Here is a 27,930-nt window from a genome sequence, read left to right as displayed (position 1 = left end):
TTGAACTTGACTGGACAGTGGGATGCTAGACTCTATGTATGGTGTGTGCTTGTAATGAGGGAATCCCAACAGAACTTGAGCTGTGGTTATGCATCAAGGTGAAGTAATCCACCATGGGGGAAGGGTTTGGGGTGAAGGGGGGAGAATCCCAGTACCTATGGAATTGTGTCATGTAATACAATGTAATTAATGAATAAATGAGTAGAGAAAAAGAAAGAAATATAAGGTTTATTTTTTCAGGTATTTTGACTTGGGATTAATTAAAATGTAGATTTACATTCAAAACATAATCACGAGTGAGAATGCAACAGTGAAAATCCTTGTATACAATAACAAAGCTCAAAAACTGAAAGCAATGTAATATATGCTTATTAAAGAAAACAGAAACTACCAACCTAAATTCAGACTGCTTTTTGCCAAGGAGTTGAGATCTTCTATGTCATCAAATCTACCTTCTTGATCGTTTCCTTTAGTTGGTGATGAAGATGTTGGGGAATCAAGGCCAAAATTTTCTTTCATCTTGAGGAAGAAAAATGGAAATGTATAAGTGATTTATGGAAAACTTTGGACCATTGGAATGTTGTTCAAAATAAATAACAACAGTGCAGGCCGGGCTGCAAACAGGCAATCCTGGGTGACAGTTTATCCTGCGGCAGGCAGTAACAAAGGCTGCAAGTTCTAAGTGCGAGGTTCCACCTAGCAAAACCTGTTCTCCAAATGCTAGACTTAAAACAAAACAAAACAAAACAAAACAAAACAACAAAACTGCTGTACTAATCTTAAAGGGAAATACAAATAAACATTCATCAAGATAGAAGAATAAAAGACCCAGAAACCAAGCGGGTCAATATAAAGCCCACCTCAGGGGTCACATTGCTTCAACATCCACAATTTTAAAGAGCTTCACTGCTGAGCCTAGAGACACAGTGAGTTTTTATGAGTTTAATTTTTGCTGTGCCTTTTTCTCCAGCACTCCTATCTGCTTGATCAATACCTGGTAACCCCAATTTATTTTATTTTATTTTATTTTAAGCTTACTTATCTTTATTGCAAAGTCAGACATACAGAGGAGGAGAGATAGAGAGAAAGATCTCTCTGATGATTCACTCCCCAAGTGACTACAACGGCTGGTGCTGCGCTGATCCAAACCCAGGAGCCTTGAGCCTCTTTTGGGTCTCCCATGCAAGTGCAGGGTCCCAAGACTTTGGGCTGTCCTCGACTGCTTCCCCAGGCCACAAGCAGGGAGCTAGATGGGAAGCAGGGCACCGGGATTAGAACCGGTGCCCATACGGGATCCTGACGCATTCAATGTGAGGACTTTAGCTGCTACGCCAAGGTGCCGCTGGGCCCGTAACCCCAATCTAAAAGCTACGGCAAGCACTGGAGTTAACTTAGCTCACTTTCCTATTATCCTCATTCCATGGGCTTGCTTTTCATGGTTCTCCAAAGCTACAGATTGCCGGGATGCTAAAATGTATGTGTTCTCTCAGGATTCCTTTGCTGAAATGCTAATTCCTGATGGGGTTAAAATATTCTCTACTGTCATACTGGCTGCTAAGAGATACTTGAGACACAGTAGGTACAAAAAGAACACTTCAATTTTCCTGTAGTTTCTTAAAAGCAAAGATAAAATTTTCGCAAGAATAATGCTCTCCCTAGGTCAGAAGAAAAGCCAGCATCCTTTTCTTCAAGGGGAGAAGTTGAGACCAAGAGAATACCTTACAAAACTTATCATATCTTGGGCCCGGCGGCGTGGCCTAGTGGCTAAAGTCCTCATCTTGAAAGCCCCGGGATCCCATATGGGCACCGGTTCTAATCCCGGCAGCTCCATTTCCCATCCAGCTCCCTGCTTGTGGCCTGGGAAAGCAGTAGAGGACGGCCCAAAGCTTTGGGACCCTGCACCCGCGTGGGAGACCCGGAAGAGGTTCCTGGTTCCCGGCATCGGATCGGCACGTACTGGCCCGTTGCGGCTCACTTGGGGAGTGAATCATCGGACAGAAGATCATCTTCTCTGTTTCTCCTCTCTGTATATCTGACTTTGTAATAAAAATAAATAAATCTTTAAAAAAAAAAACTTATTGTATCTTATAAACTTTGTCATATTCATTTGGATATAGTTTCAGTTTATTCTTTATGCCATCCATTTTATAAAGTAACTAATTCCAGCTGCATTTGAAGATTTTCATTTCATTAAGGCATCATCAGGACCATACCCTATGCTCACGTGCTGATGGAGTTTGCCAACAGGGAACAACCCTTCCCACCCAGCGGACACAGGAGAAAAAAAATGAAACATTTGTCCCACTCACCTTCCTCCACACATCAACCCGCCTACCCTGATCAGAGTCCCATATGGGTGTGCAACCCTCTCAACTACGTAAATAATATTAAAAAGAAAAATTCAAAAAAATTTTAAAACAGGTAGTTTAAAAATGTGTTACTCAAATAAGTACTTATGATAAGGATAAAATTTTGAGTGATAGTAGGAATTCAAAAGCTGCATTATTTCAAACAATCTAAACAGAAATGAAGATGACAAATTCAGAAAGCTGTGTTAAATAATCGAAAAATGACTTCTGTGATAATATAGACAGTGACATTAAATATAATGAAAGAATTTCAACAGATCACTAAAAGTGAGAATTCACATGTGTAAGTTTTACCAGATGATTATCTGACTAAACTTATAAAATAATTATTATGAATCTATGTTTCATGGTTTCATCTATATTCTTAAGTTTATATATTAGAAGGGTTTATATTTCAGATCTCCTTATAGCTGGGTAAATTCCTCTCATTGTGTAACTCTGACTTTCAAACAAATAAATAAACCATTTTTAAAAAGCAAATGTATTCCATTTGCCTGATAGTTATAACGAGTTGGGAAATAAGTAAAAATAAAACACTAAAAAATATTCCTAATGAAAAAGTAATAATTGGTGACTGATAAACAAACTTTTATAAAAAATAAGATTTACCGGCAAGAAGACCCTATCAAAACAGAATGCCTTACTGCCAAGTTGCCAAAAAGTCAGAAACAAGAATGGACAGGGAGAACAGAGTGGGAAGACATGGACAAGCTGTTTCAACCCCTTACCATGTTTTCAGTGTCACAGTCATATGGCTGTGTCTCCTGGGAATACATATTCCTGGCCAATCCTGCTTTTTGAGACTCAGGCAGTTCACTGCAGTGCCACTGTGTACCAAAGTGTGTATCAAAGTGGAGCTCATTCACAGAGGGCACAGGATTCGCTTCTTCAAGACGTGATGAGGAATACAACTCCATGGACTGAAGGCGATCTTGATACAGCTCATATTCTTCATCTACAAGCATTTCTCTTTCCTCACCAACATCCTGCAACTGAGGAGTCAGAAATTCGTGCATTTCCCAGGCCTCTTCGCTGTGCTCTGTCTCTTTTGGTTGGGACTGGAAAGTGTTTCCCAAATCTATAAATGGTTCATCCACGAATTCTTCTTTATAATATGGCTCATCTCTAAATTCCTACAAATGAAAATTGAAAAAACCAAGTTAACTATTTGCCTTAAGGTTGTACTACATATACTCACTGGGAAATCAAAACACTGATATAACAATGATGCATTTTCTTGTATGTCAATGACAGCTAGAGTGAACATGAGCTGCATGTCTCCACTACACACAAGAAAAACATAAGCTCATTTCCTTACACCATCAGCTGTAACAGGAACAAACAATAAAACAATAAAACAAGAGACAGAAATCTAGCCTTGAAAGGTGAAGTGTTATTCTAATTACACATTAACCACCTGAAAATACTCATAAGAAACAGAAGATGGACTCTCAATGAAACTGCTAACTATATCCTGACAAGAGGATGCTGGACTCTCTGCCATTGTCCATGCCTGCAATGATGGACATACTACTGTCTATGAAGAACTATACTATTGTAATAATATAAGAGAACTCAGTGGAACTGTATCATAAAATAATAATAAAAAGTAAAAACAAAAAAAGAAAGTTGCAACATAAACACTCCATACTATTACTTAAGAAACAAAATACTTGAAAGCTCAGAATTGTAAAGCCTGAATGATCAAAAGAAACTGTGTGAAAACTCAAAAAAAAAAAATGCTTTCCTTCAAGTATGACTACGTGAAAAAAGAATGAAAACATTATACTTTTAAAGTTTATTCACAATCAAAATAACCAATACATCACTGAATCTAACAGTACAATACAGAAGCTTGTTCCTGGTTGGTGCCCAAAATATCACATGGATTTTTTTTTAAAGATTTATTTTATTTTTATTACAAAGTCAGATATACTGAGAGGAGGAGAGATAGAGAGGAAGTGGAGCTGCCGGGATTAGAACCAGTGGCCATATGGGATCAAGGCGAGGACCTTAGCCACTAGGCCACACTGCCGAGCCCTCACATGGATTTTCTAAGCTTTCGCACCCATGTGTGAGACTGGAAAGAAGTTCTGGGATCCAGGCTTTGGCTTGGCCCATGTCTGGCCAGGGTGCCCTCTGGGGAGTAAGCCACCAAATGGTAGAATCTATTTCTGTCTTTCCTCCTGCCTGTGTCATTCTGCCTTCAAAATTACAACAAGGAAACAAAAAAATACCTTTAAGAAAACAGAAGAAAATTCTTCACATACATCATCTTTTTTTTGTACAAATTTTCTTTTTGATACTTTTTACATATTTGATTAGGGTGCAAACAGTCAAGGGCTAGAGAAAAGTAGGTGTGAGCACTATTTTGACATTCTCTTTCTTCCTTCCTGTATTTGGGGGGACGGTAGAGATAAGAGGAGAAGCCACACTCAGCCCTCCAACCATCCGTAGGTCCCGATGTGAGGCATGCTACAAGGGTCCTACTCAAGTGGTTTTGACAGTTCAACAGTTCTGTATTGCTGCCAATCTCGCCACTCCAATCGCGATGAAATCTTTCCAAACTCCACTGGCTGACACAATCCACCTTAGAGTCTCCGTTTGCCCAGGTATTCACTATCAACTCTTGATCAATTTGTTCTGTCTTTCTTCCTCTCTTATGGTACCAGGTGTCCTCTGCAGGCTCCAGTGTACTGCCAAATCCTCCATTTGCATCTGGATATGCTGTCCACTGCTCCGTCTAAACCACTGAGGAGGCCCAGCTCTGACACATGCATTCCACGGCCAGACCATGGAACCTTAAATTTCCTGCATGGTTGGAGTTTTGAGCCCAGCAGTTCAGTTGTGTGTATTTGCCAATACACGGTCCGGCACAGTCAGTTGCCCAAATCAGCCTACATGCACACTGTCAGTTGCAATTACTGGGTCAGTTGTCTCCAGCCCTGTCTTCTACGCAAACTAATGGGTGTGCAGTCCAGCCTGATTCTGCCCACCACACACTTGGCTCCCACACAAACCAGTGGGATTGTAGTCTAGTAGGAGTGACCCACAAAAATCCCCACTAGGCCCACCTCTTGCTCTGGTTCCCATGCTTCCCAGTATGCATAGTACACTGGTCCAGTCTGTCTCACATCCCAATCAATTCTCATACATATCAATGTGCTTTGCAGCCTAGTTCAACCCAATTAACCCCACTATCCAGCCTCACATGTGCTGGCAATTGCCACACTCTATTTAGCCATCCCTGCCCCAGTCCTGGTTCTCAGGCTCACCAGTTGGAGCAGCAACCAAAGAGGGAGATGCCCTCCTAATGTTTCCCTAATGAACCCACTCCCACTCCTGGATCTTGCACTGTCCAGGTGGCACTGCAGTTTAGCTTGACAGAGTTCCTCCCTCCCTTCCATGCCAGCATCTGCAGGCTGATGCTGTGGCAAAGGCCAACCAACCCTCACCGCCTATGGCTTAAGCAACACATACATCATCATTTGAACGCAGATTTATTTTTAATAGTGTTCCGACCACCCATCCACCCAAAACATTTAGAAACATATTAACAATATAAAATAAGGTCTATACAGGCAAAGTAGGCTAGTGGCTAAACTCCTTGCCTTGCTTGCACCAGGATCACATTTGGGTGCAGTTCATGTGATGGATGCTAAGCTTCCCATCTAACTACCCACTTGTGGCCTGGGAAAGCAGTTGAGGATGGCCCAAGAACTTGGAACCCTGCACTCATGTAGGAGACCTGGAGGAAGCCTTTGACTTCGGTGTGGCTTAGCTCTGGCTGTTGTGGCCATTTGGGGAGTGAGTCAATGGATGGAATATCTTTCTCTCTGTACCTCCCTTTCTCTGTACATCTGTCTTTGCAATAAAAAGAAATAAATCATTAAAAAAACTCTGTTTATTCTTTGACAATGCCCTATATTTTGCCTGCATCATTAAGAGAAGCAGCAGAATAGATGGAAACTGCTTTAGTTTTAAAAAATTATAATAGCCAAAAGGGATTAATTTTATAAAATACAGCCAAGAGAGTGAGGAAAAGTTTTCATCTCCTTTACAGAAATTTTAGCTCACAGCAAATCATTCAAACAGAAAATAAATTTACTAAATACCTTGGGGGCTTCCAGTATTAAAGAAGAATTTATATCATGAATTGTTTCTGGAGGTTCAGTCTCATCTTCATTATTGCTTGAATGTAAAATATGACAATTTTCTTCTTTACCATCTTCCTGAAAATACAAACCACTTAACAATCAAGAAAATATCGTACCATAGTCAGACCCAAAAAGACAAACATCACATTTTCTGATTTATGACATTTAATACGTAGTAGGAAAAAACTGTAATGTATAGAAGTAAAGCTGACATCCTGCAATTTGATTAGTTTATAGCCCTTATCTATAATCCTACAGAACAATGGCCTTTCTACTTTCTTCTTTCTGAAGTCTTTCTTTAGAAGAGAATTAAAAGCAAAAGAAAAAAAAGGAAGGAAGGAGTAGGGAGTTACGGTGAGAGGTATTACTATTATTATGTGATTAACATGGTGCATCTGAAATGCATGAAAATTTTCTCTGTATAAATAACAAAATGTAGTTGCTTGGATCCCGACTCCAGCCACCATGTGCACATGGTGAGCTGTCCCCGGGCCTGCCTTGGTTTGGGGGCTGCTTCCTTTGGGGTGAGTACACGGGGGTGGCGGGGAGAGGAGTCTCCGTGAATGGGTAGGTCCGGGGCCCACGCACCACCCTCATTGGGTGAATGGGATTGGGGAGGGGCGCGATCTTGGGCCTGGGGGTTTAAACTTCCAGCAGCCGGGAGGCTGTTGGTGGGCCTCAGGATGGGGTGTCTTGCTCAGATCCCGACTCCAGCCACCATGTGCTCATGGTGAGCTGTCCCCAGGTGGCCAGTGCGCCAGCCAGGCTCTGCCTGCTGGCCGCCCAGCCGGGCAGCTCTGGGGTTTTGGTTCTTTGAATCACTGCTTAGGTAGCTCCAGGTTGAACGCACTGAGCTTCTAGGCCGTGAATCAATCCTAAAGATTCCCAATGACAGTAACTCTTCCTTTGAAGAACTTGTAATCACTTAACAATGCTGAGCACCAAATACCAGTCCATGCAAAAGCTATGGCTTGGGGCTTGTCCAGCATGATATCCTATTACCTGACATGATGATGGATCAGGAGCCTGCCCACATTAGGCAGGGCCATAACATTAACTAGCACTCGAGAACCATATCCAGGGGTAGATTTTGTGTGGGATGTGTGGGCCAAACCCTGTGGAAATTCTAGCCCCACTGGTTAGCTCAAGAGTTTGGGTGGTGATGGACTAAACTAGGTGTGACCAAGGAGCCGGCCATCAATCACAGGTAAAGGAACCCGCAACAGTCTGGACTTGTCAAGGCAGCAACACCCGAATGTGCAGCCTGAATAGGGTGTGGGGTGGGCCAGGCTGCAACATTCACCAGCTCATACAAGGCCAAACAGAAGGCCAGACTATGCCGGGCACTGGGCTAACACCCATGGGCATGTATGAAAACTGGGTCTGGGAGGGGATCAAGTGGAGGAACTTGGGAAACTCCCCTGGCGAGTCATAGCTCCCCATGGTGAACATGTGGTTCAGACATGGGGGTCGGACAAGCTGGGCAAAGTAGCTCCAACAGCTGGCTAATGTGTCAATTGGTAATGGAACGGGATGTACTGGACAGGACTGAGCAAACCTTAGCCTACAAGCGAAACTAGAGACCAGGATGGAGCACAGGTCATGCCGAGCTAGACTCTTACACCTACTGGTCTGCATGAGTCAAGGACGCTAAGCCACAATGCTTAAGGCAGAGGCCAGGACAAGTGAGGGACTGAGCCAAGCTGAGTCAGAGCAACCACTGGCAGGCGTATGATCTATGGCTGGGAACAGGCCTGGTTGGGGAGCTAAGGGGACACCCTAACTGGGTTGAGGTTCCCACCAAGGGGCGCGTGTACTGGAATGGGGGCTGCGTTCTAACCAGGAAACAGTTGTAGTCTCCCTCTGCACTAGTGTGGGCTGGGATTGGATGCACCAGGCCAGGCCAGACCCCAACACCATCTGGTGTCCTGGAGGACCAGGATAAATGTGGGACAGACTAGGCTAGGCCTCCCATATGTGAGCCATATGTGGGAAGGGACGAGCCATGGCTGGGCTGAAACACCCACCAGCAAGAACCAGAATGGGGTGAAAGCCAGCCAAGAAAAGCCTCTGTTCCTGCTAGGACAGGAGGTGAACTGAGTAGGGTTGCCTCATGGACCCCTTGGTATGCACAAAATCTGGCACTGGGAGGGGTTCTGATGGAGGAGCCTGGGCAACTCCTCTGGCAGGACACAGACCCGGCAGGGAAGCACAAGAAACATGATAGGAAACAGCCCAGAATAGGCCATGGAAAGTTACCCACTGGCATACATTTGGCGTAGGACGGGGGCAGACCAGGCTGAATCAGTTCTCGTCATCCACTGGCAAATCCAAGCACCAGAACAGTGTGGATTGAGCCGGGTTTGGTCGCAACAAAAACTAGTGCACAATATGAAATGCCAAGGTGAGGTTGCCTGTACCGGATGTGACTGCAGCGCCCAACCAGCACACGTGAGAACCAGCAAGGGAGGGGGCAGAGCCAGCAGGGGAATAAGGGGTGGTTCCCTTGCTGGATAGCTACTCCCACTGGAGAGCGTGAGCTGGGATGGGGCCAGGCCAGACTGGGCATGGCTACAACACCTGTGCGCCTCATGTGGCCCAGATCAGGGAAAAGCCAGGTTGGGCAGATTATTCCTACTGGTGCAAACAAAATTAGAGTGGGTGAGGGTTGTTTGGGTATAGCCACAGCATCAGCTGGCAGAAGCTGGCACTCGGGTCTAATTCTGTCAAGTCAAACCACAGAACTACCTGGAGAGTGCATAATCCGGGAGTGGGAGAAGCCTGGGAGGGAAATAGTGGGCTCCTCCCTCTTGGGTTACCACCTCCACGGGAGGGCATGAAAACTAGAACAGGGGTTGGGTGACTAGACAGATACCCAACAGCATCTGTGTTAGCTGCATAGTGGAGCTGGTTAGATAGAACAAAGCTTTAACACCAATTGACATGTACGAGAGCCAAATGGGATGTGGGACAGACTGGACTACTGCTACACATGCTGGCAAACCAGGGTAGGCGGCAGGCCTGGTGGGGGTTAGTGTGGGTCGCTCTGACTGGGCTGCAGCTCCCACTGGTTTATGTGAGGGCCGAGTATGTGCTGGGCAGAATCAGACTGGACTGCAACACCCATTGGTTCCAGTGGAAGTCGGGGCTGAGAACAGAACCAACCCAGCAGTTGCAACCACCAGCTGATTGGGGTGATGGACTGTGCCGGGCCCTGTACTTGCTAGTACATACAAGAATCTGGTCTGAGAACATCTCAGACAAAATTTCTTCAGAGATCTCCCCAACTGAAATGCTGAACTCAGATCCCTAACCAAGAAAAGACAGAAGACAGAACAAGTCAATCAACCACCTCAGCTATATGTTGGCAGCGAAATACTGGGCAAAAGGAGACTCTGTGATAGACCATGTCAATCAGTGGATTCTTCAAAGACCTCATCATGGTTGGAGTGGCAAGATTGGCAGCGATTCATAACTGGTGAACTATCAAAACCACTTAAGCAAGTATCTCAGAGCATGCCCCACATCCGGGACTTAAGGTGGGTGGGAAACTGGGTGTGGTTTCTCCCTCAATATCCCTCTGCACCTCAGATACATGAAGGAAACAATGTGGAAATAATAGTCTTACCCACTTCCCCATTGCCCCTGAACCTTTTTACCGTAATTAACTATGTAAAGATTGTCAAAAATATAATAAAATAAAAATAAAAATAATAAAATTGAAATAAGAAAAAAAAATAAATAAATAACAAAATGTAGAAAAAAAGAAAATACCTTTGCTTCAAACTCTCTTCAGATTAATTCTGTTCTTGTGGCAAGTACATGACAAAATTTATGCAAATTGTTTCCTTGGAATAAACTGTCATTAATTAATCTAAAACCAATGTCATATTTAGGTCAAAGCTTGCATTTCTTAAGGAAAATGCAGCAGCAGACTTTTGGCACAGTGGTTAGGACACTGATAAGGGTGTCCAGATTCCATTACTGGTGTTTGGGTTTTAGTTCTGCCTCCACTCCTCATTCCAGCTTTCTGTTACTGCCTACCATGAGAAGCAGCAGATAATGGCTCCTGGAGTTGGGTCCCTGCTACCCTACTCATGTGGGAGACCCAGACTGAGTTCCAAACTCCCAGCACTGTCGACCTTGTTACTATAGGCATTTGGGCGAGTGAACCGTGGACAAGATCATCTGTCTCTTTCAAACAAAAACGTACAGGTAAAAACAGAAAACACAATCTCCTAGGAAGAGACCTTGTCTACACAACAGAATGACTGCTGCAATCTAGTTATCCCTGGGCCAATCACAATGTTAAGTAAGTATAATTAACATTATCATATTAACATACACTCCAAGATGTATGTGCTATTATCACTTTATTGATGAACATGACAATAATTTGCCCAGTCTTATGTAAGTTGTTAGTTACACACGCAGTATGTGAAGCTGGCTGTCTGATGTAGGGTGAGCATTCTCAACTACCCTGCCATGCAGCACAAGGCAGGAGCTGGCGCAGTGAAATGACTGCACCACGGACACACTGCAGGCTAACCACAGCACTAAGTAAAGCCCCAGCTGTCTGGCTCCACGGCTGCTTTGGTAGCACACTCTGTTAGTTCTGAAGACACCACGAAATTTTTAAAGTCAGGCCATTCATTCTGAGGATGCAATATATTTTGAAGTAAGTTTACAGAAAGGAGAATATAAGTCACATTTGCTGTAAAGATGAAAATGTAAAACATAAGATATATATATAAGTAAGTAATATATACCTTTGTTATACAAGACAATAAAAATATTTTTTGCCCTACGACCGGTATTTAGTCTGACTTTGAATCTTTTATCCCCACTTTTGCCGGAGACTGAGAAAATGCTTATTGTGCATCAGCTGATTAGGTAAGTGTCCCAAAACTGCACCAGGACACTGAAGAAACTTCAGAGAAGACTTAGACCAGGCTCCTTGAATCAATTTTTACTGCTCATGAATAGTTTTTTTTTTTTTTAACAGAAACCAGATTCTAAAAACAGGAATAAGGAATAAAGAAGAAAACATTTTTTAAATCTTGAAATTGATCTTTTTTTCAAATTCTTTATTGGACTTCCATTCCTAGGAATCCTGGCAGCCTTGCCTGAGAGAAGCCTGGGGCAAGTTCTAGGCATAATTTTTATCTCCCAAAACCCAAACACTCCAGAGTAATGCTTTGAGGTCCTGGGGTTTCTACAGTTCTCTCCTTCCCAAAATAGCACAGCACTCCACATCCATAATGGTATTATGTCCTTTTGGTTTTTTTTTTTTTTGGTTACATTGCCTGGCACTTCTGAAAACAGTTACAATGGCCAAGGTTGTGCTAAGCTCCACAAGACAGAAATAGTAAAATTTAGTTTGGGATTTTCCAATGCATGCATAATAATCTGGGAAATAATCAGGTAGAAAAATCAAGTCTAAGTTACTGCTATATACTAAAGTACTAAGATGAGGTCCCACAAAAGTATCACTAGTGTTGCCCTCATTTTATTTAAAAAGAAAGTCAAACTAAGAAAAAAACTTCAGAGTTCGCTAGTCTTGTCCAGAAATGGAAAAATATAGGCCTAGAAAAATGGTATTTTTTTTTTATTAAAGTACTAGTACAAATGCTTCTCAAAATGCAAAATTCTGCTTAAGAATCACATATATGATCCATTCATGATGCAGGTTCCTGAAAACATAACAGAATTACTAAGATTCTCTGAGGGTGAGTATTGGGAAGCATATTAACCACCCATGTAATTCTTACACATATTGCCTATCTTTTAAATCTGAAATTCATTAAACTAACTCTTGGCAAAGCTACAAAGCAAGCTCAAGTTTCTCAAAATCTATTCCAGCACTGTTTACAACAATTCTGTTTTACACTGCACATCAAATACATGACGATACTAAAACGGGAACACAGAGCCTGTGGCACACACTGTGTGAGTCTTCCCTGAAGGATCCTTATTCCAACTTTGCTCTTCACTAGTCTGATGACCTTGAATCAGCTACTGTGTCTGGGCCAACTTATCAGTAGTAAGGGTAACAAGAGGACCATGGCTAGGAGGATGGAATTAGCTAATACAAGTAAGGGGCTTAAAAGACAACCTGACATAGAGCAAATACTCAAAACAGTTAAACATGGGCTGAGAAGTTTTCATCAAGCATTTTGATTTGTTTATTTTATTCCAGAGACCTCAGTAGCACAACTGCACTGAAGCATTCACTCCTAAATAGTAACCTCACTCCACACATAAGAGTAACCAACAAGATAACTTCATGATGGCTCAACCTGGCAGGCATCTAACACTAGGTATGGCATGTGCTCTCATGGTCAGAAAAGCATACTGAAATCTCATCACCCTATGGCTAAGTGAAATGATTAACTGAATTTCAGATTAGCATGCCATTTTGATCTCATTACTAAAAGTAAAGATACAAAAGTACTTACATGTCCAAAGAGGAACATGATACACACTTAAAAGTCTGTGCTAAAATCACAGAGATGAAGCAATAAAAGTGGCAGTAGCTTAATTAGTAGTATTAACAACTAGCACTTATACACTAATGTGCTATGCACTTTATGAATATAATTCTTCTGAAATTCTCAAAACCCTAGAAAACAGATGTTATTTTTCTGACTGCGTAAGTTCACACACACAGGATGTAGTAGATCTGGTATTCAAGGCCAAGTGTATTTCTGTCCAAAAGCCACATCCTTAGAATAACAAAATCCAACACTTACCACCAAAGGCTTACAGATGCCAAGGCGTACAGTGCCTGGCGGTATAGCTTTCAATACTTCCACAGCTTCGGCCAGTGTGGTGTTATCCAGACAGTATTCATTGACTGAAACCAAGCGGTCTCCGGGTAATAGTTCTCCACTCCTTTCTGCTACACCGTCTGCCACCAGAGAGCGGATCACAATCACCGATCCTGTTGGGTCTAAAGGGTCCTACCAACCAAGGAAAGAAAGCAGAGGAATTGGTGTGATGAAAACAAATAGCCTTAGGTATACTCATGAGTCTCACTGTGCTCAGCATTTTGGTGACTTTCTTCCAAAGAGGTAAAATAAACTCTCACACTAGACATACACAAAAATATCAGCTTGGGTCAAGGTGAAGATATAATTTTTTGTTTAAAATAGTTATTTATTTGAAAGGTAGAGTTAGAGCGAGGTAGAGTTAGGTGTAGAGGCAGAGAGAGGTTGATTGTCCATCTCCTGGTTCACTCCTGCAAATGGTTTTAACAGCCACAGTTGGACAAGTTTGAAGCCAGGAGCTTCATCCAGAACCCCCACAAGGTACAAAGAGGTATCTTCCACTGCCTTGAGCTAGATGAGAAATGGAACAGCCAGGACTTGAACTGGCACCCACACAGGATTCTAGTCCAACAGATAAAATGATTTTAACTCTAACTGAACACTCCAACATGAGTAACTTTTTAAAACTTTTGGTGATTGACAATCTGTTGGTTACCAAGAGGTTTGGGAATGGTGGATATTCACAAGCATTAATTTAGTGTGAACCACAGACAAGCCCTTTTTGGCCACAAACAGGCTCAAGGACAGACACATTTTAGCAGATGATACTCCATTCTTTTACATTTACCGGTGTAGAAACCTCCTGTGAAACCACTCAAGTTTGGAAAAGTTATGGAACCCTTACAGCATTCCAACACATCACAAAAATGTGCACACTGAGAAGCAGCATAACCTAAAATTATGATGCGGTTTAGGAGCTCCCTGGTCAAAACTGTTCAAACACATAGAAATGAGTATGAATTTGTGAGCGAAATCGATGTGCAAATCTCCCTCACTAGCTAGACAGTGTATTTGTTCTCATTAAGCACTGAAGATAACAGCAATGTATCAATACATGTGGTTAATAAAAACAAATTCATAACTTTATTACCTATTTTTATTGTGTATAACATGTTGATTTATAGTGTTTCTTCTGTGCTACGCTTGACATTAGCAATTCATCTAGCCCTTGCAAGATTTACTCCAGGACGTAGGCAGGTTCATCATCTGTGTTTTGCCAGTGAGGAAACAAGCTCAGAAAGTTCAGTGAGTAAGGGGACCAGTATCGTGGTGCCACAGGTTAAGTCGCCACCTGTGATGCTAGCATCTGTGCTTGGAGCACTGGTTTGAGACCCCGTTGTAATCAAGTCATGCTTCTGATCCAGCTCTCTGTAAAGCACCCGGGAAAGCAAAGATGACCTAAGTACTTGGATCCGTGCCACACACATTGAAGACCCCATAGGAGTCCCAGAGCCTTACTTTGGCCTGGCCCAGTCGTGGCCATTGTGCCCACCGGGGAGTGAACCAGCAGATCAAAGATCCCTTTGCCTCTGTCTCTCTATATAAGTCTGTCTTTCAAATGCAGAAACCTTTTTCTTTAAAAATACATTTGTTTATTTGAAAGTCAGATGTACAGAGAGGGAGAAAGGAAAATCTTCCACCTACCACTTCACTTCCCAAACGGCTGAAAAAACTGGTGATGGGCAAAGTCTAAGCCAGGAGCTTCTTCCAGTTCTCCCATGTGAGTTACAGAGGCTCAAGTACTTATGCCATTTTATGTTGCTTTCCAAGCCCATCACTAGGATAAGAAGCAGAGGATCTAAGGAGCCAGGACACAAATCAGCACTGAATCAAAATGCTGGTGTCACAGGTGGTTTTACCTGCCCCACTACAGTACATCTCTTAGAACTCGAACAAGAAGAGAAAAAGTTAAGAATATGAACCCATGATACCTGGCTGGTAAGTGGCAAAGCCAGAATTTAACAAGGCAATGTGGCTTTCAAGTTCTACTCTTGATCATTAAGTTCTAGTGCTTATCATATTAATTATTATTATTATATTAACAATATGATCCTATTAATAATATGGTATTATTGTTATAGTAATATCAAGAAGAACTAAAAACCAATCTGTGAAGGGAGCAGACAGACAGACTCACATGGAATTCTTAAGGTGTAAGAGCATCTGCTAATCTGGGCCCGGCGGCGTGGTCTAGCGGCTAAAGTCCTCGCCTTGAACGCCCCGGGATCCCATACGGGCGCCGGTTCTAATCCCGGCAGCTCCACTTCCCATCCAGCTCCCTGCTTATGGCCTGGGAAACCAGTCAGTCAAGGATGGCCCAAAGATTCGGGACCCTGCACCCGCGTGGGAGGACCCGGAAGAGGTTCTAGGTTCCTGGCTTCGGATCGGCACAGCACCGGCCGTTGCAGTCACTTGGGGAGTGAATCATCAGACGGAAGATCTTCCTCTCTGTCTCTCCTCTCTGTATATCTGACTTTGTAAAAAAAATAAATAAATCTTAAAAAAAAAAAAAAGAGCATCTGCTCATCTGTCCTAATGGTGGAGGGCATGGCTGTAGTATTGAATCTTAAATTTGTCACAGCAAAGAATATACAGGGAAAGCCTAATCACACCAGCATTTGCTTTGCTTTGTCTGTGATGCTCTTACAGTTTTATATGCACAAACTATCCCACGAAGACAAGGTGGAGTGGCATGAGACTCTACAGCCACGTCTATTCAGCCCTTTCAGAGACAACAGAGAGAAGAAATTGCCAAGTTTTGTGTTCAAACTACATGACTTTGGAATTAGCACAGTGAGAAGTGCCAAGTCCCAGGATTCCCCAAAGAACTTGATGCTTCCTTTGAATTTTCTCTTCCAGTCTTCTGTACCCGTATTTCAGACATCACATTTCATTTTCAAGATACAGTGTGAAATTTTGATTAATTCTAACACCCACTATTTGAATCAACACAGACTACACAATTAATTCCCTGAATAAATGATTCAGACTTTTGCTTTCCTGAACTAACTTTGCCTGTCTATCCCCCAACTCAAAAGCATCATGGTAATTTTCTGAATTATCACTACATAGTTATGAAAAGGAATAAAAATAAAAGACAGTCACGGGAACTCACTAATAAAGTACATAGCAATGAGCTGTAATGACACCAATATTTTCAAGTAGAGGGAGCTATTGTACAGAGAAACAGAAAGCGCGGTGGCACATCAGCAGGCCATCAGCAAGCGCTATAAAAGAGCTGTCTACTTTGTCACCAGCAACCATGAATCACAACACACTTTTCATTCTGAAATATGAAACCTTTACATTTTAAGCTTGACACACTAATAAATAAGCTAGACAATTATGTCCTTCATTTCGGATGTCAGTTTTTGATGAAAGGCTTTTTTATCGGTGAGGAAGGGGAACTCCGTAAGAGCATATTCCTCTCATGCAATAGAGAAAGCAGCTGGCATTATACATATTAATAATGACTTATCTTTCGTAGAAAGAACTGAAACAGTAAAATATAGCAAAGGAAAATAAATGATTTCACTCAGTGGTTTGTGAGCAATAAATACAGCTTCATATAACACCTAATCAAAAAGTACTATTTTTAACTCACAGAAGTGAATAGGTTTTCAAAATGCAACTGGTTGAAATGGTAATTGGAAAAATTTCAAAGGAAGAGTCACCAAGAAATAATGAAAACACAGTTTTACTCTTGAAAGATTAATAGATCCTGTTATTGTAGAAAAGTCACCATGAGCACTTATTTACACAAAGTGCACACTTTTTTAGACCTTAAACCAGTGCCAGGTGTGCTGGCTTGCTAACATTCATTCTGATTTAGACTTCCAGTTATTCTCACCACTAAATCTACTCCACTCTTCCCCTTTTTCCTGGAGGAAAGAAACTAAAGGCAACTTCTTTATCATTTGGAGAAGGAATTAAAAAGAAAGAAAGAATGAAAGACAGCCCGCCACCTTTGCAAATGCCCCATTATCTGTAATCACTACTTCATTTGCCATGAAGACTTTCCCGACTGTGTGATTTCCCACATAGCTGAATGAAATTGCTGTAATGAGCAACAGTCACTTCCTTTCATGGCCATCACATGTAGCAGCCACTCCACAGAAAAACAGCTGCTGCTGCTGCCTATTGGGGCAGCAGCTATTCTGGAGGTTTTGATACATAAAAATGTGCAAACTTAAACTCAACTCAGGCTACTTCTCACCAGAAAAGCCCATCTTATGAAAATAGTCCACAATGACATATGTGTATTACATTGAAACCAAATGTTCTAAATATATTTCACAAGAATCTCTATCCAATCTGCAAGCACGCCAACCAGATTTTGAAAGGCCAGTTTATTTTAGTATCTTTTATAATAATTTTTAACACTTCAATTTTTCTTCTTTTTGGTAAATAACACTGCCAGGTAAATAACACTGTGTTCAACAATCAAAATGGTTTTTTCAATGAAATCAATAGAGGGCACTAAAGACCAATTATAGAACACAGGAACCATCTCCCTAAAAAGGTTTTCTCTTGCAGAACTTTTCCCCCCTCTTGATTCAAAACCTATTAACATTTTAAAAACATTTTTAATTTTAATAATTTTAATATTTTTTCTCCAAGTGTTAAAATTAATTCTCTTCATTTTACTTGAGAAGGGGAACAAGAGAGAGACATGAATCTTTCATTTGCTGGCTTACTCCCCAGATGCCTAAAACAGCCAAGCAGGACCAGGCTGAAGCCAGGAGACAGGAACTCCATCTGGGTTTTCCATGTGGGTGGAAGGGACCCCAATACTTGAGCCATCACCTGCTGTCTCCTAGGATGTACTTCAGCAGAAAATTGGATACAAAGCAGAGCCAGACCTTGAACCTGAAGCTATGACATGGGATATGGGCTTTCCCAAGCAAGGATCTAACCCTTGGGCCAAATGTTCACTTCAGCTTCAGCTTCTTACAATATACGCTTTCACAGTGTCCCACAATTCAACTCTTTGTGAAATTTGTTCTCTACCACTCTTAAATAAAGGACTCCTATATTTACTATAATCAGCAAACTTTCAAGACAATACTACCCCAGAAGGCATGAGCAGAGAGTGACATCAATCCTAAACCTCATGGCTGTTAGGAAATCCTAGGGAATGGGGGAGAGGGGCACAAATAATTGCTCAAATGTAAATGAAATTGCTGAAGAAAGGTGGATATATACAGTTTTGAGGTCTCTAAAGTGATCCTCATCCTTGATATTTATTTATTCATATATTTTTGTTTTAAAGGTTTATTTATTTTATTTTCATTGGAAAGGCAGACACACAAAGAGGAGAAGAGACAGAGAAGAAAATCTTCCGTCCATTGATTCACTCCCCAAGTGGCTGTAATGGTCAGAGCTAAGCCGATCCGAAGTCAGGAGCCAGAAATTTCTTCCATGTCTCCCACGTGGGTGCTAGGTCCCAAGGCTTCGGGCTGTTCTAGACTGCTTTCCCAGGCCACTCCCAGGAGGGAGTGGGATGGGAAGTGAGGCTGCTGGGACACAAACCGGTGCCCATATGGGATCCCAGCAAGAGTAAGGTGAGGACTTCAGCAGCTAGCCTACCATGCCGGGCTCTTTATATTTATTATTAATACAGAAAGCTACAATGTTGTGGCAATTTTGAGCTGAAAAGCAGCCTCTCCCCTCCACAATCCCTTAATGGTATCTGCTGAACTGATCCCCTCACCATTGCACTAAGGCATCAGTGTGACCCTCTAGCTCTTCCACCTTCGTTTCCACTTCTCCTACAACCACCATGCTTCACCTGCCCATTATTTCTAACTTGAGCAACAACTACAATGGTTCATAGTCCTATTTGTCTCTAACCTTGCGCCCAATGATCCATTTTCTGGAGATAATAATCATTCTTCAGAAAATGAAAAAACATCATAATTTTCCCTCTTCTTAGAATATTTCAGTGATACCTACCTACTGGCTTCAGAGTCAAGTCATGACTGCTTTTTGTTCTTCATGGAGAGAAAACCCTCAGGATGGCAGCTCTGCCTCTCAGGCTCCCTGCACACATCATGCCTGTGCCCGTGTCCACACCATACCCAGTAACACAGAGCTACTTACACACTGGGAAGTGTCTCGGCTTGCTCAGTCCCATTGTCTCAAGGACCCCACTGCCAAGAATGCTCTCCCTGATCACTACCACTTTCTCCATGTTGTCACAGTTCAAGGTTTCCTCCCTTCTTGCTTGACTGCGTACCCATGCCCCCTGCTGCCTATTATAGCCATTAGAGTATTGGTCATTACACATTGTCCCTTTTCACTCTGGCCTTCTGGAACTTGAAAGTAGAGATTCATATCACTTCTACTTTCCATTTTAACTCTCTACCAAAGCTGAACATCCTGAGAGCAGGCATATGTTTACTGAGTCGCCACTTCACTTCCGCAACCTAATACGATGACTGCCAGGAACAAGGTTGAAACTGAAGGACCATCTATTTACTTTTTCTTTCCTTACCATGACTTAACCACACTCAAGCTGAAGATTACCCCAGAAGTAAAGGCCACATCTCGTCACACCGAAACAACTGCCAACATATCCTAAGTTCTTCCCACATGTTCTTGAACTTATTTGAATCAATTTGATCTTCACGTGACCACAAAGCAGGTGTGCTCACCATCAGTTAAAAAAAAAGTTATGTAAGTTAACCAAAGCACATGGTTGGTAAATGGCAGAGCCAAAGTTGAAACCAACTGATTAAACCTCAGAGTTTATGCTTATAACCACTAAGCAATGCTGCTCCTCTCCCTTAAGGTTAAGTATCTGCTAACTGAATGAGTATTCAAAGAAGACAAATAGGATAGAAGATAAATTTATATCACACTTGGCTGTGGGCAGTTTGCATTTCAGTTCCCAACAGATGAAAAGTGGGAGAGCATAGAGTATATATTAAACTGGCACACATAGGTAAAATACACACCAGCCACCAGGTAATTTATATTGACGTTGTCAGGAACCTACTCTTCTTGGCAAGCAGATCATCTTTACGGGAATGGATACAAACATGTGACAATCATTATGTCCGAGCGGATGGGATTTAAAGGTTTTGAAGTGTCTATAAAAACATTATATGAATATTTGTGTACATTCTTACAGATCAAAGAGACCAGATTTTCCATAAACTAAAGCAGAGTCCAGGGGTGTCACCCAGGGAAACAAGGTGCTTCTGGGCTCTATCAGGAACAGAGACATCAACCAGGAGATGTGTTAAGCGAAAGGAATGAAGTTGTTCCGAATCTTAGACTACACACAAACATACACACACAGTCGACCAGGGCAAACTCCGTGGAACAGGAGGAAATGCAGAATGCTAAATGGATAAGAGGCAGAGGAATGAACAACAAGTGACCACAGTACAGCAGCAAATGAATCAGTATTGTAAGAGACATTTTTGAAAGAGGCACCTGTGCTACACAGAAAGGACTGTGCTGGTGGCCTAGTGGCGGCTAAAGTTCTTCACTTAAATGTACCAGGATCCCATAAGGGCACCAGTTCTAACCCAGGCAGCCCTGCTTCCCATCCAGTTCCCTGCTTCTGGCCTGGGAAAGCAGTCCAAGATGGCCCAAGGCCTTGGGACCCAGCAACCATGTGAGAGACCTGGAAGAAATTCCTGGCTCCTGGCTTCAGATCGGCTCAGCTCTGGCCGTTGTGGCTACTTGGGGAGTAAATCATAGGATGGAAGATCTTCCTCTCTGTCTCTCCTCTTCTGTATATCTGGCTTTGCAATAAAAAAAAAAATAAAACTTAAAAAAAAAACTATATCAGTATAATACTCTTAAACATTGGTTTGACAAAAGCACAAAATTGGTGTGACTGATTAATTTCATTAAAAATGTACTTTTAAACATGGACATTATTTGCATTAAAATCTAGACAAATGAATTGCTAAACAATCTTCCAAAAACAATGTTTCAAGAAAGTTGCTAAAGTGATGACTATAGGAAGAAATTCTTCAGTTTAAAAGGCAGAGAGGGAATGGTATTCTGACAGAATGTGTTAAGCCACTGTGATGCCAATCTCTCATGGGAAAGCTGGTTCAAGTCTTGGCTGCTTCACTTGCAGTCCAGCTTCCTGTTAATAAGCCTGGGAAAGCAACAGATGATGTTCCAAGTGTTGGGCCTGCATCCATGTGGGAGACCCAGAGCTCCTGGCTATTTCCTTTGGTCTGGCACAGCCCCAACCACTGTAGCCATTTGGGGAGTGAATCAGCAGATGAAGATCTCCAATCCCTCCTCACTAACTCCACTTTTTAAAAAATAAATAAAGGGGAGACAGTTACCTTTTCATTCTGGAGGCAGACAAAAGAAGGAATTGGGTGGAGGCAGGAGTATGGCACAGTAGATAAAATACCAGTTAGGATGACTGGGTTCAGGTCCAGGCTCTACTTCCAATGAGTCCTCTTAATACAAACCCTGAGGGCAGCAGGTGACAACCCAAATACTTGAGTCTCTGACACCAAAGTGAAGACTTGAATCAAGTCCTGGGCTCCTGGCTTTCCTTTGTCCCTGTCCAGGCTACTGAGGGCATTTGGAGAATAAACCAGCAGATGAAAGATCTATTTCTCTCTGCCTTTTGAGTAAAAGTAGAAAAAAATAGTTTTTAAACAACAAAGGAACTGGTTTAGAAAGAGAGGCAAAGAAGATTGCACACACACACACACACACACACACAGCTGTCTACATCTTAAGACAGAAAACAAAGCAATCGTCAGACAGCTGGAGTGAATTAAAATTTTCCATGCAAGCAATGTCAGTCAAAAGACAGAGATTCAAAGATTATTAAAGAGGGAAAAGATACATTTATGAGAGACAGAAAAGACAGTCAACCAATTAGTGGTAGTATGAGTATTGATTAGAAATGAAAAGACAAGTTTTAAGCCCCTACTTGATCCCTGCTTGGCTGGGTACAAGTGTCTTCATACGAATTGGTTTCCTTAACTGTAAAATAAGAAAGTTGACTACATGAGCTATGATCCCCTTCTTCAATTCTAAAACCCTATAACTAAAGTTGACAGAATACCTTGAGTCCAATTTGTCTTTAACTTATACCAAAGCATTCACAATACCACTCAAAAAAGTGAGGAAGGATAGAAATTAACTCAAAAAAGCTGCATCTGCAATGAAGCTGATACATTCTATGGGTCACCACTATATAGTTTCAGTGGTATCTTTCAAGTGCTTATGAAAAGGCCTTCAACTATAACACTCTGCTTGGGGTATTCTTGCATCAGAACACAAGCAAACAGCAAAATGTACATGAGAGCATGTATGACAACACATACCCATTTTTGTTGACTCCTCAAACATCTTTTTTTCCCGCCTGTCCTTGACTGCTTTCCCAGGCCACAAGCAGGGAGCTGGATGGGAAGTGGGGCTGCCGGCATTAGAACCGGTGCCCATATGGGATCCCAGTGTGTGCAAGGCAAGGACTTTAGCCGCTAAGCCGCGGCATCGCCCCTCGCCCTTTTTTAAAAAAAATTTCCATTGCCATTTCAAGAAAACAACAAAAGACATGGCAGAGACCATTAGTTAAACTACAACTACTAGAAGAGCTCCAGTTTAAGATCGTAGGATGTAATCCATTATTTCAAAAGAGCTTTTTCTATTTGACCAATAACCTAAGCATTCATTTTAGGAAAGAGGACTAAATGTAACTACAATGAATGCAGTAACTAGAAGATTCTAATGAATGAGCAAGGAATCTAGAATCTAAGTCCATTTTTAACTATATTTCATAATACAGAGAAGCATTGTAACAATCATACCAATTACCACAGCACCATCACATTCAAAGTAAGGGTCCACAAAACACATTCTCTCTAAATACATTAACCTGATACAGCTCCTGGCTCCTTGTGCCTTATTCCTTCTTACATACCATAAGGTATTAAGCATAGATTTTTCCATGCATCTTTCACTGAAGTAAACTGAAGGGCACAGTAAGCACAGCTCATAATGCAATTAAAAATGCAATGAAAGAGAAGTGTGCAGAGAAAAGATTAAAACATTTTCTAAAGTGGAAAAAAATACACCTTTAAGTGAACACATAATTTTACTCTGTATATTTCAGTACTTAAAAACACCATTATAAGAAACATAATAATTAAAGCAGTTCTAGCAAGAGTATTAGGGAAGTCACCATTGTGGAAGACTGTGACTTTATCTTATCCCATTTCTGTTCCCTACTGCATTCTTCCATGGATGCTTCAGCTGTCAAAGTCTGTACGCTGTGCTGCCACTGTTTACATGTTCACCAGCCACTCCTGGGCCAGGACTGTTGTTGATTATAGGAAAACAAAACAAATCATGCAGCTGATCATCCTTTATCTGAAAGTCCCATTATCAAGCTAGAACGCCTTCCACTACACAGTTTCAGTCAAGTGCAATCAAAATCAATAGCTGAAATGTGAATATACTTAACATTTTCAAATTTTACTTCTAAAAAAGGAATGATAAATTTTATGTTGCATGTACATTACAGTAATTTTTTAATGCAGAAGATCAATTTGAAAAATAAGAAAATTTCCCAATATCTTCTGGGAGAAAAAATTACATTTTTTAAAAAAGATTTTATTGTTATTGGAAAGCCGGATATACAGAGAGGAGGAGAGACAGAGAGGAAGATCTTCCATCCAATGTTTCACTCCCCAAGTGAGCCGCAACGGGCCGATGAGCGCCAATCCAAAGCCGGGACCAGGAACCTCTTCCGGGTCTCCCACGCGGGTGCAGGGTCCCAAAGCATTGGGCCGTCCTCTCCTGCCTTCCCAGGCCACAAGCAGGGAGCTGGATGGAAAGTGGAGCTGCCGGGACTAGAACCGGCGCCCATATGGGATCCCAGTGCGTTCAAGGCGAGGACTTTAGCCGCTAGGCCACGCTACCGGGCCCAAAATTACATTTCTTTAGAGGTTTTACAACAGGGAAAGTTTACACACAGAATTTGTAAAAGCTTTTCTAATACTAATTTTGGGATTTAATTATTCAAATGAGTCACTTTCAGTGTAAGCACTTATTTGAACTTAATCTCTGAGATTTTTTTTTATTTTAACAAGCTCTATTTATTTTATTTGAAAGGCAGAGCGATAGAGATATGAGAGAAAAACAGATCTGCAATGGCCAGGGTTGGATCAGACAGAAGCCAGGAGGCTGCAACTCCACCACGGTCTCCCACAAGCGTGGCAGTGCTTGTGGCAGCTTCTGCTGCTTTCTGGGGTACATTAGCAGGGAACTGGATGGGAAAACAGCAGCCAGGACCTGAAGTGACAGTCCGAGAGGAGGTGCTGGTATCACAGGCAGTGGTTTAACCTGTTGCCATAGCACTAGGGAATCTTAAGACACTGGGAACAATCTGAAGCAAAGCTTTTAGAATTGTAATCAGTACATCAAAATAATGAGATATTTCCATCAACTATCAGCTGAGCCACAATTAGGGAGAATGAGGGGTGTTTCTAGTTTGAAGGCTGCACTCTCCCCCAACTAAACCACAGGCCCAGAACCTCAACCCCACCACCTACTAATTGGGTGGTCAGGATCAAATTGTTTAACATCTAAAGCATCAGTTTTCTCATCCATAAAATGAGGATGATTACAGGACTTGCCTCCTGGGGTTGCAGAGATTAAATCAGTTAACATATATCAAGTGCTGTGAAGAACGCCTGACCCAGAGCGAGCAGAACACAATTACTGGCTATTTTTACCCTGTGATCATGTTTTCCAAAGGAAAAAAAAAATTGGAACACAAAGTTTCGCAAAGGATACTTGGTTATAAGGGATAAAAAATTAGAAAGCCAAGAAAGAAAACAAATGTTTATGGAACAAAATAAAGGCGTGAAATGAGGACTAACTTACTCAGAATCACTGGGTCTGGCATGCCCAGCACCTACCCAGGCACATGGCATCTCCTAGGAGACAATGCTCAGTTTCCTCATCTTACTTGCACCATAGCTCAAAGCATCATACAGACTTGCTTTCTGTTTCCTTTATTCTAACTGCTTATTTGTCTCCCACTTGCACCAAATTCTATTTGAACTCCAAGAGAAGGGAGACACATGTTTACTGCTAGATCCTCAGTACCCAGAACAAAACCTGGTGCAGGAAGATGGTAAAGAATCAATTAATACATATAAGATTTTCAAAAGGAGCAGCTCTTAGCATTTTTATTTCCTACATACTGTATATTAAATAAAGAGATTGCAATGAATGACAGATTTAGCAAATCTGTGTTCAGATTCCATCCTGATAAGTCACCATCATCATCATCATTTTTTAGTAACTGCAGAGAAACATGTGGGTATTTACATGCATTTATTTACATAGCTTTTGCAACTATGTAAAACCAATATTACAAGATATAGAAATTATTTAGTAAAGTGGGATCAAGAAAGACTAACAAGCTTGCCCAAAGTCCTACAGAGTGTCATAGTCACAGTGCACACCCAGATCGTCGGGTCCTTTCCAAAATTCAAGACCTAGTGGTCACAGTCGTACAGTAAATGCAACAACAGATTAAAATAAAGAGGAAAGACTAAAGGGGGAATTTGAGCCTTAGAAATGGTATGTAAGGACCAGGCAGCTACCGACCTTTCTTGTATCATTAACCAATCAGAACTGCAGTATCGGAAAGAGGTAAGACCACTGCCTGACCCTCCCAGGGTCGGCCTCCCAGAGACACAGCCAATAGGGCAGAGAAGAGCAAACTACGCAGACTATGAATACAGATTCCCAGAACCCATTTGTTGAGCTGATCCACTCATTTTGCCACACTCCAGGAAGGACTGTGATTTCAATGACTGCCATGGACCTCAAGACTGACATTAGGATCCAGAGGGAACTTGCAATACACATCCACATCTGGAAGCAAAGACAAATCTGGTGACTAAACATCACTGGAGACGGGACTTCTTTAGCTCAATGCTTCTATTTGGGTGGTATTTCCTGTGTTTAATTACAAGACTGACACAGATGAGTAAGAAGACTGATATCCATTGGCTTCCTCAAGTACCTTGAGAACTTAATAGGAAAGATCTGATTGCAACGTATTGCAATAAATCCGAGCATCTTTATGCACCTTCCCTCCTACTTTCTTTACCTCTCAGTGGGTATGTCATGAACACCAATATTTATAGTTTGTCATTTCCAAAATATTCATAGACTACAAGGGAGAGATCATTTTCAGGACCCCCTTCTCCTTAGCAATGTCTTCTACTAAGAAGTAGACACAGTTGTAGAAGACTATTTGTTAAAAGAAAAGCTATCAGGCCCAGCGTGGTACCCTAGTGGCTGAAGTTCTCGCTTTCCATATGCCAGGATCTCATATGGGTGCAGGTTCATGTCCCAGCATCCCACTTTTTATCCAGTTCCCTGGTTTTGGTCTAGGAAAGCAGCTGAGGGCAGCCCAAAGCCTTGGGACCCTGCACCCACGTGGGAGATGCAGAAGAGGCTCCGGGCTCCTGGCTTCAGAATGACTCAGCTCCGGCCATTGCAGCTGCTTGGGGAGTGAATCAATAGACGGAAGATCCTTCTCTCTGCCTCTCCTCTCTGTATATCTGACTTTCCAATAAAAATAAATAAATCTTAAAAAAAAAAAAAACCCTACCATATAAGAACCATCCAGCAAACAAGCATTTGCTGCCTGCTTGCTATTCTCTTTTGCCCCCAATAAATATAATGGGATTTTTTTTTTTTTTTTTGCCAAATTCGTATTCCAGAGCCATGAAATTCCCGCAAAGTTCAACATCAGGCCTGACTTAAGATCTGTGAGACCTCCTGCTAACTTTGTCCCCCTGCAGCTGCCTCAGTAAGGCAAGCTTTTGATCTGCACTATCTGGATTTCAAGCTGATACACACAGCCTCTTTGATCTCTTATTAAGTGGCTTCTGGTCTCCTGATGCCTTTAGCCTTGCTGCACTGAGGTTTTTGGAAGTCAGTCATCATCCTGAGTACACTACAAACTCCACACACCAGGAGTGGGGCTCTCTTCATTCAGCCACTTCGCAGGCTTGAAAAGCAATATTTAAGCCATGAGAGAATTTCTCCAGTAGCCACAATCAATCCACTCCATGAATACACTACTAAGAATTATTTTTCAAATGAAGCAGCTTAAAATGATTTGAAGGGTACAGAACTTTCCCATAGAGGGAAAGCTAGCAAATCCTCTGTGAAAAGAAATCTTCAGCCCAGGCAACACCCAAGCTTACAGTACTTTGATGTTAACAAAAATAAATGTGGATAGGAATCAGGGATGGGCAAAAAGTAGCCTTGATAAGTTCCCCTGAGTTAAAAAAATTTAAAAAAAGACCTTTAAACACAGCTGTGAGGTTTATTCAACAGTGAGCTCCATGATGTATTTGCAGGGCTATGGATACTGTCAGTCGCAGCAGACTGCCTGATTTTTGCTCAGTGCTAAGATCTTACATGGGTGAATTAGACCTAAAGAGTTAAATACATATACACACCAGTGACCATGTTGAGCATTAAAGTCAAACTGTATAATAACTTGAAGAATAGATATAAGTATCCTCTATATATTTCACGTCCTGG

At 41.9% G+C, this 27,930-nt stretch overlaps 1 protein-coding gene across 4 annotated transcripts in view; it reads right to left on the bottom strand.

Annotated features, from left to right (window-relative positions):
* The window catches only part of PATJ (PATJ crumbs cell polarity complex component), a 369,444-nt gene that overhangs the window by 252,222 nt on the left and 89,292 nt on the right, over positions 1–27,930 (bottom strand). For all 4 annotated transcript variants that reach the window (XM_058657334.1, XM_058657354.1, XM_058657340.1 and 1 more), the window contains exons 18-21: positions 13,279–13,488; positions 6,485–6,601; positions 3,098–3,502; positions 396–519 (exon numbers count right to left, since the gene is read on the bottom strand). In XM_058657334.1, coding sequence (XP_058513317.1) covers positions 396–519; positions 3,098–3,502; positions 6,485–6,601; positions 13,279–13,488 — 856 coding nt within the window. The remainder of the gene's footprint in view (positions 1–395; positions 520–3,097; positions 3,503–6,484; positions 6,602–13,278; positions 13,489–27,930) is intronic.

Source organism: Ochotona princeps, chromosome 2, assembly GCF_030435755.1.
Source record: "Ochotona princeps isolate mOchPri1 chromosome 2, mOchPri1.hap1, whole genome shotgun sequence".
In the NCBI taxonomy this organism is placed as follows: Eukaryota; Metazoa; Chordata; class Mammalia; order Lagomorpha; family Ochotonidae; genus Ochotona; species Ochotona princeps.
The sequence above is the reverse complement of the archived record's forward strand: the minus strand, read 5'-3'. Positions and strand labels throughout refer to the sequence as shown.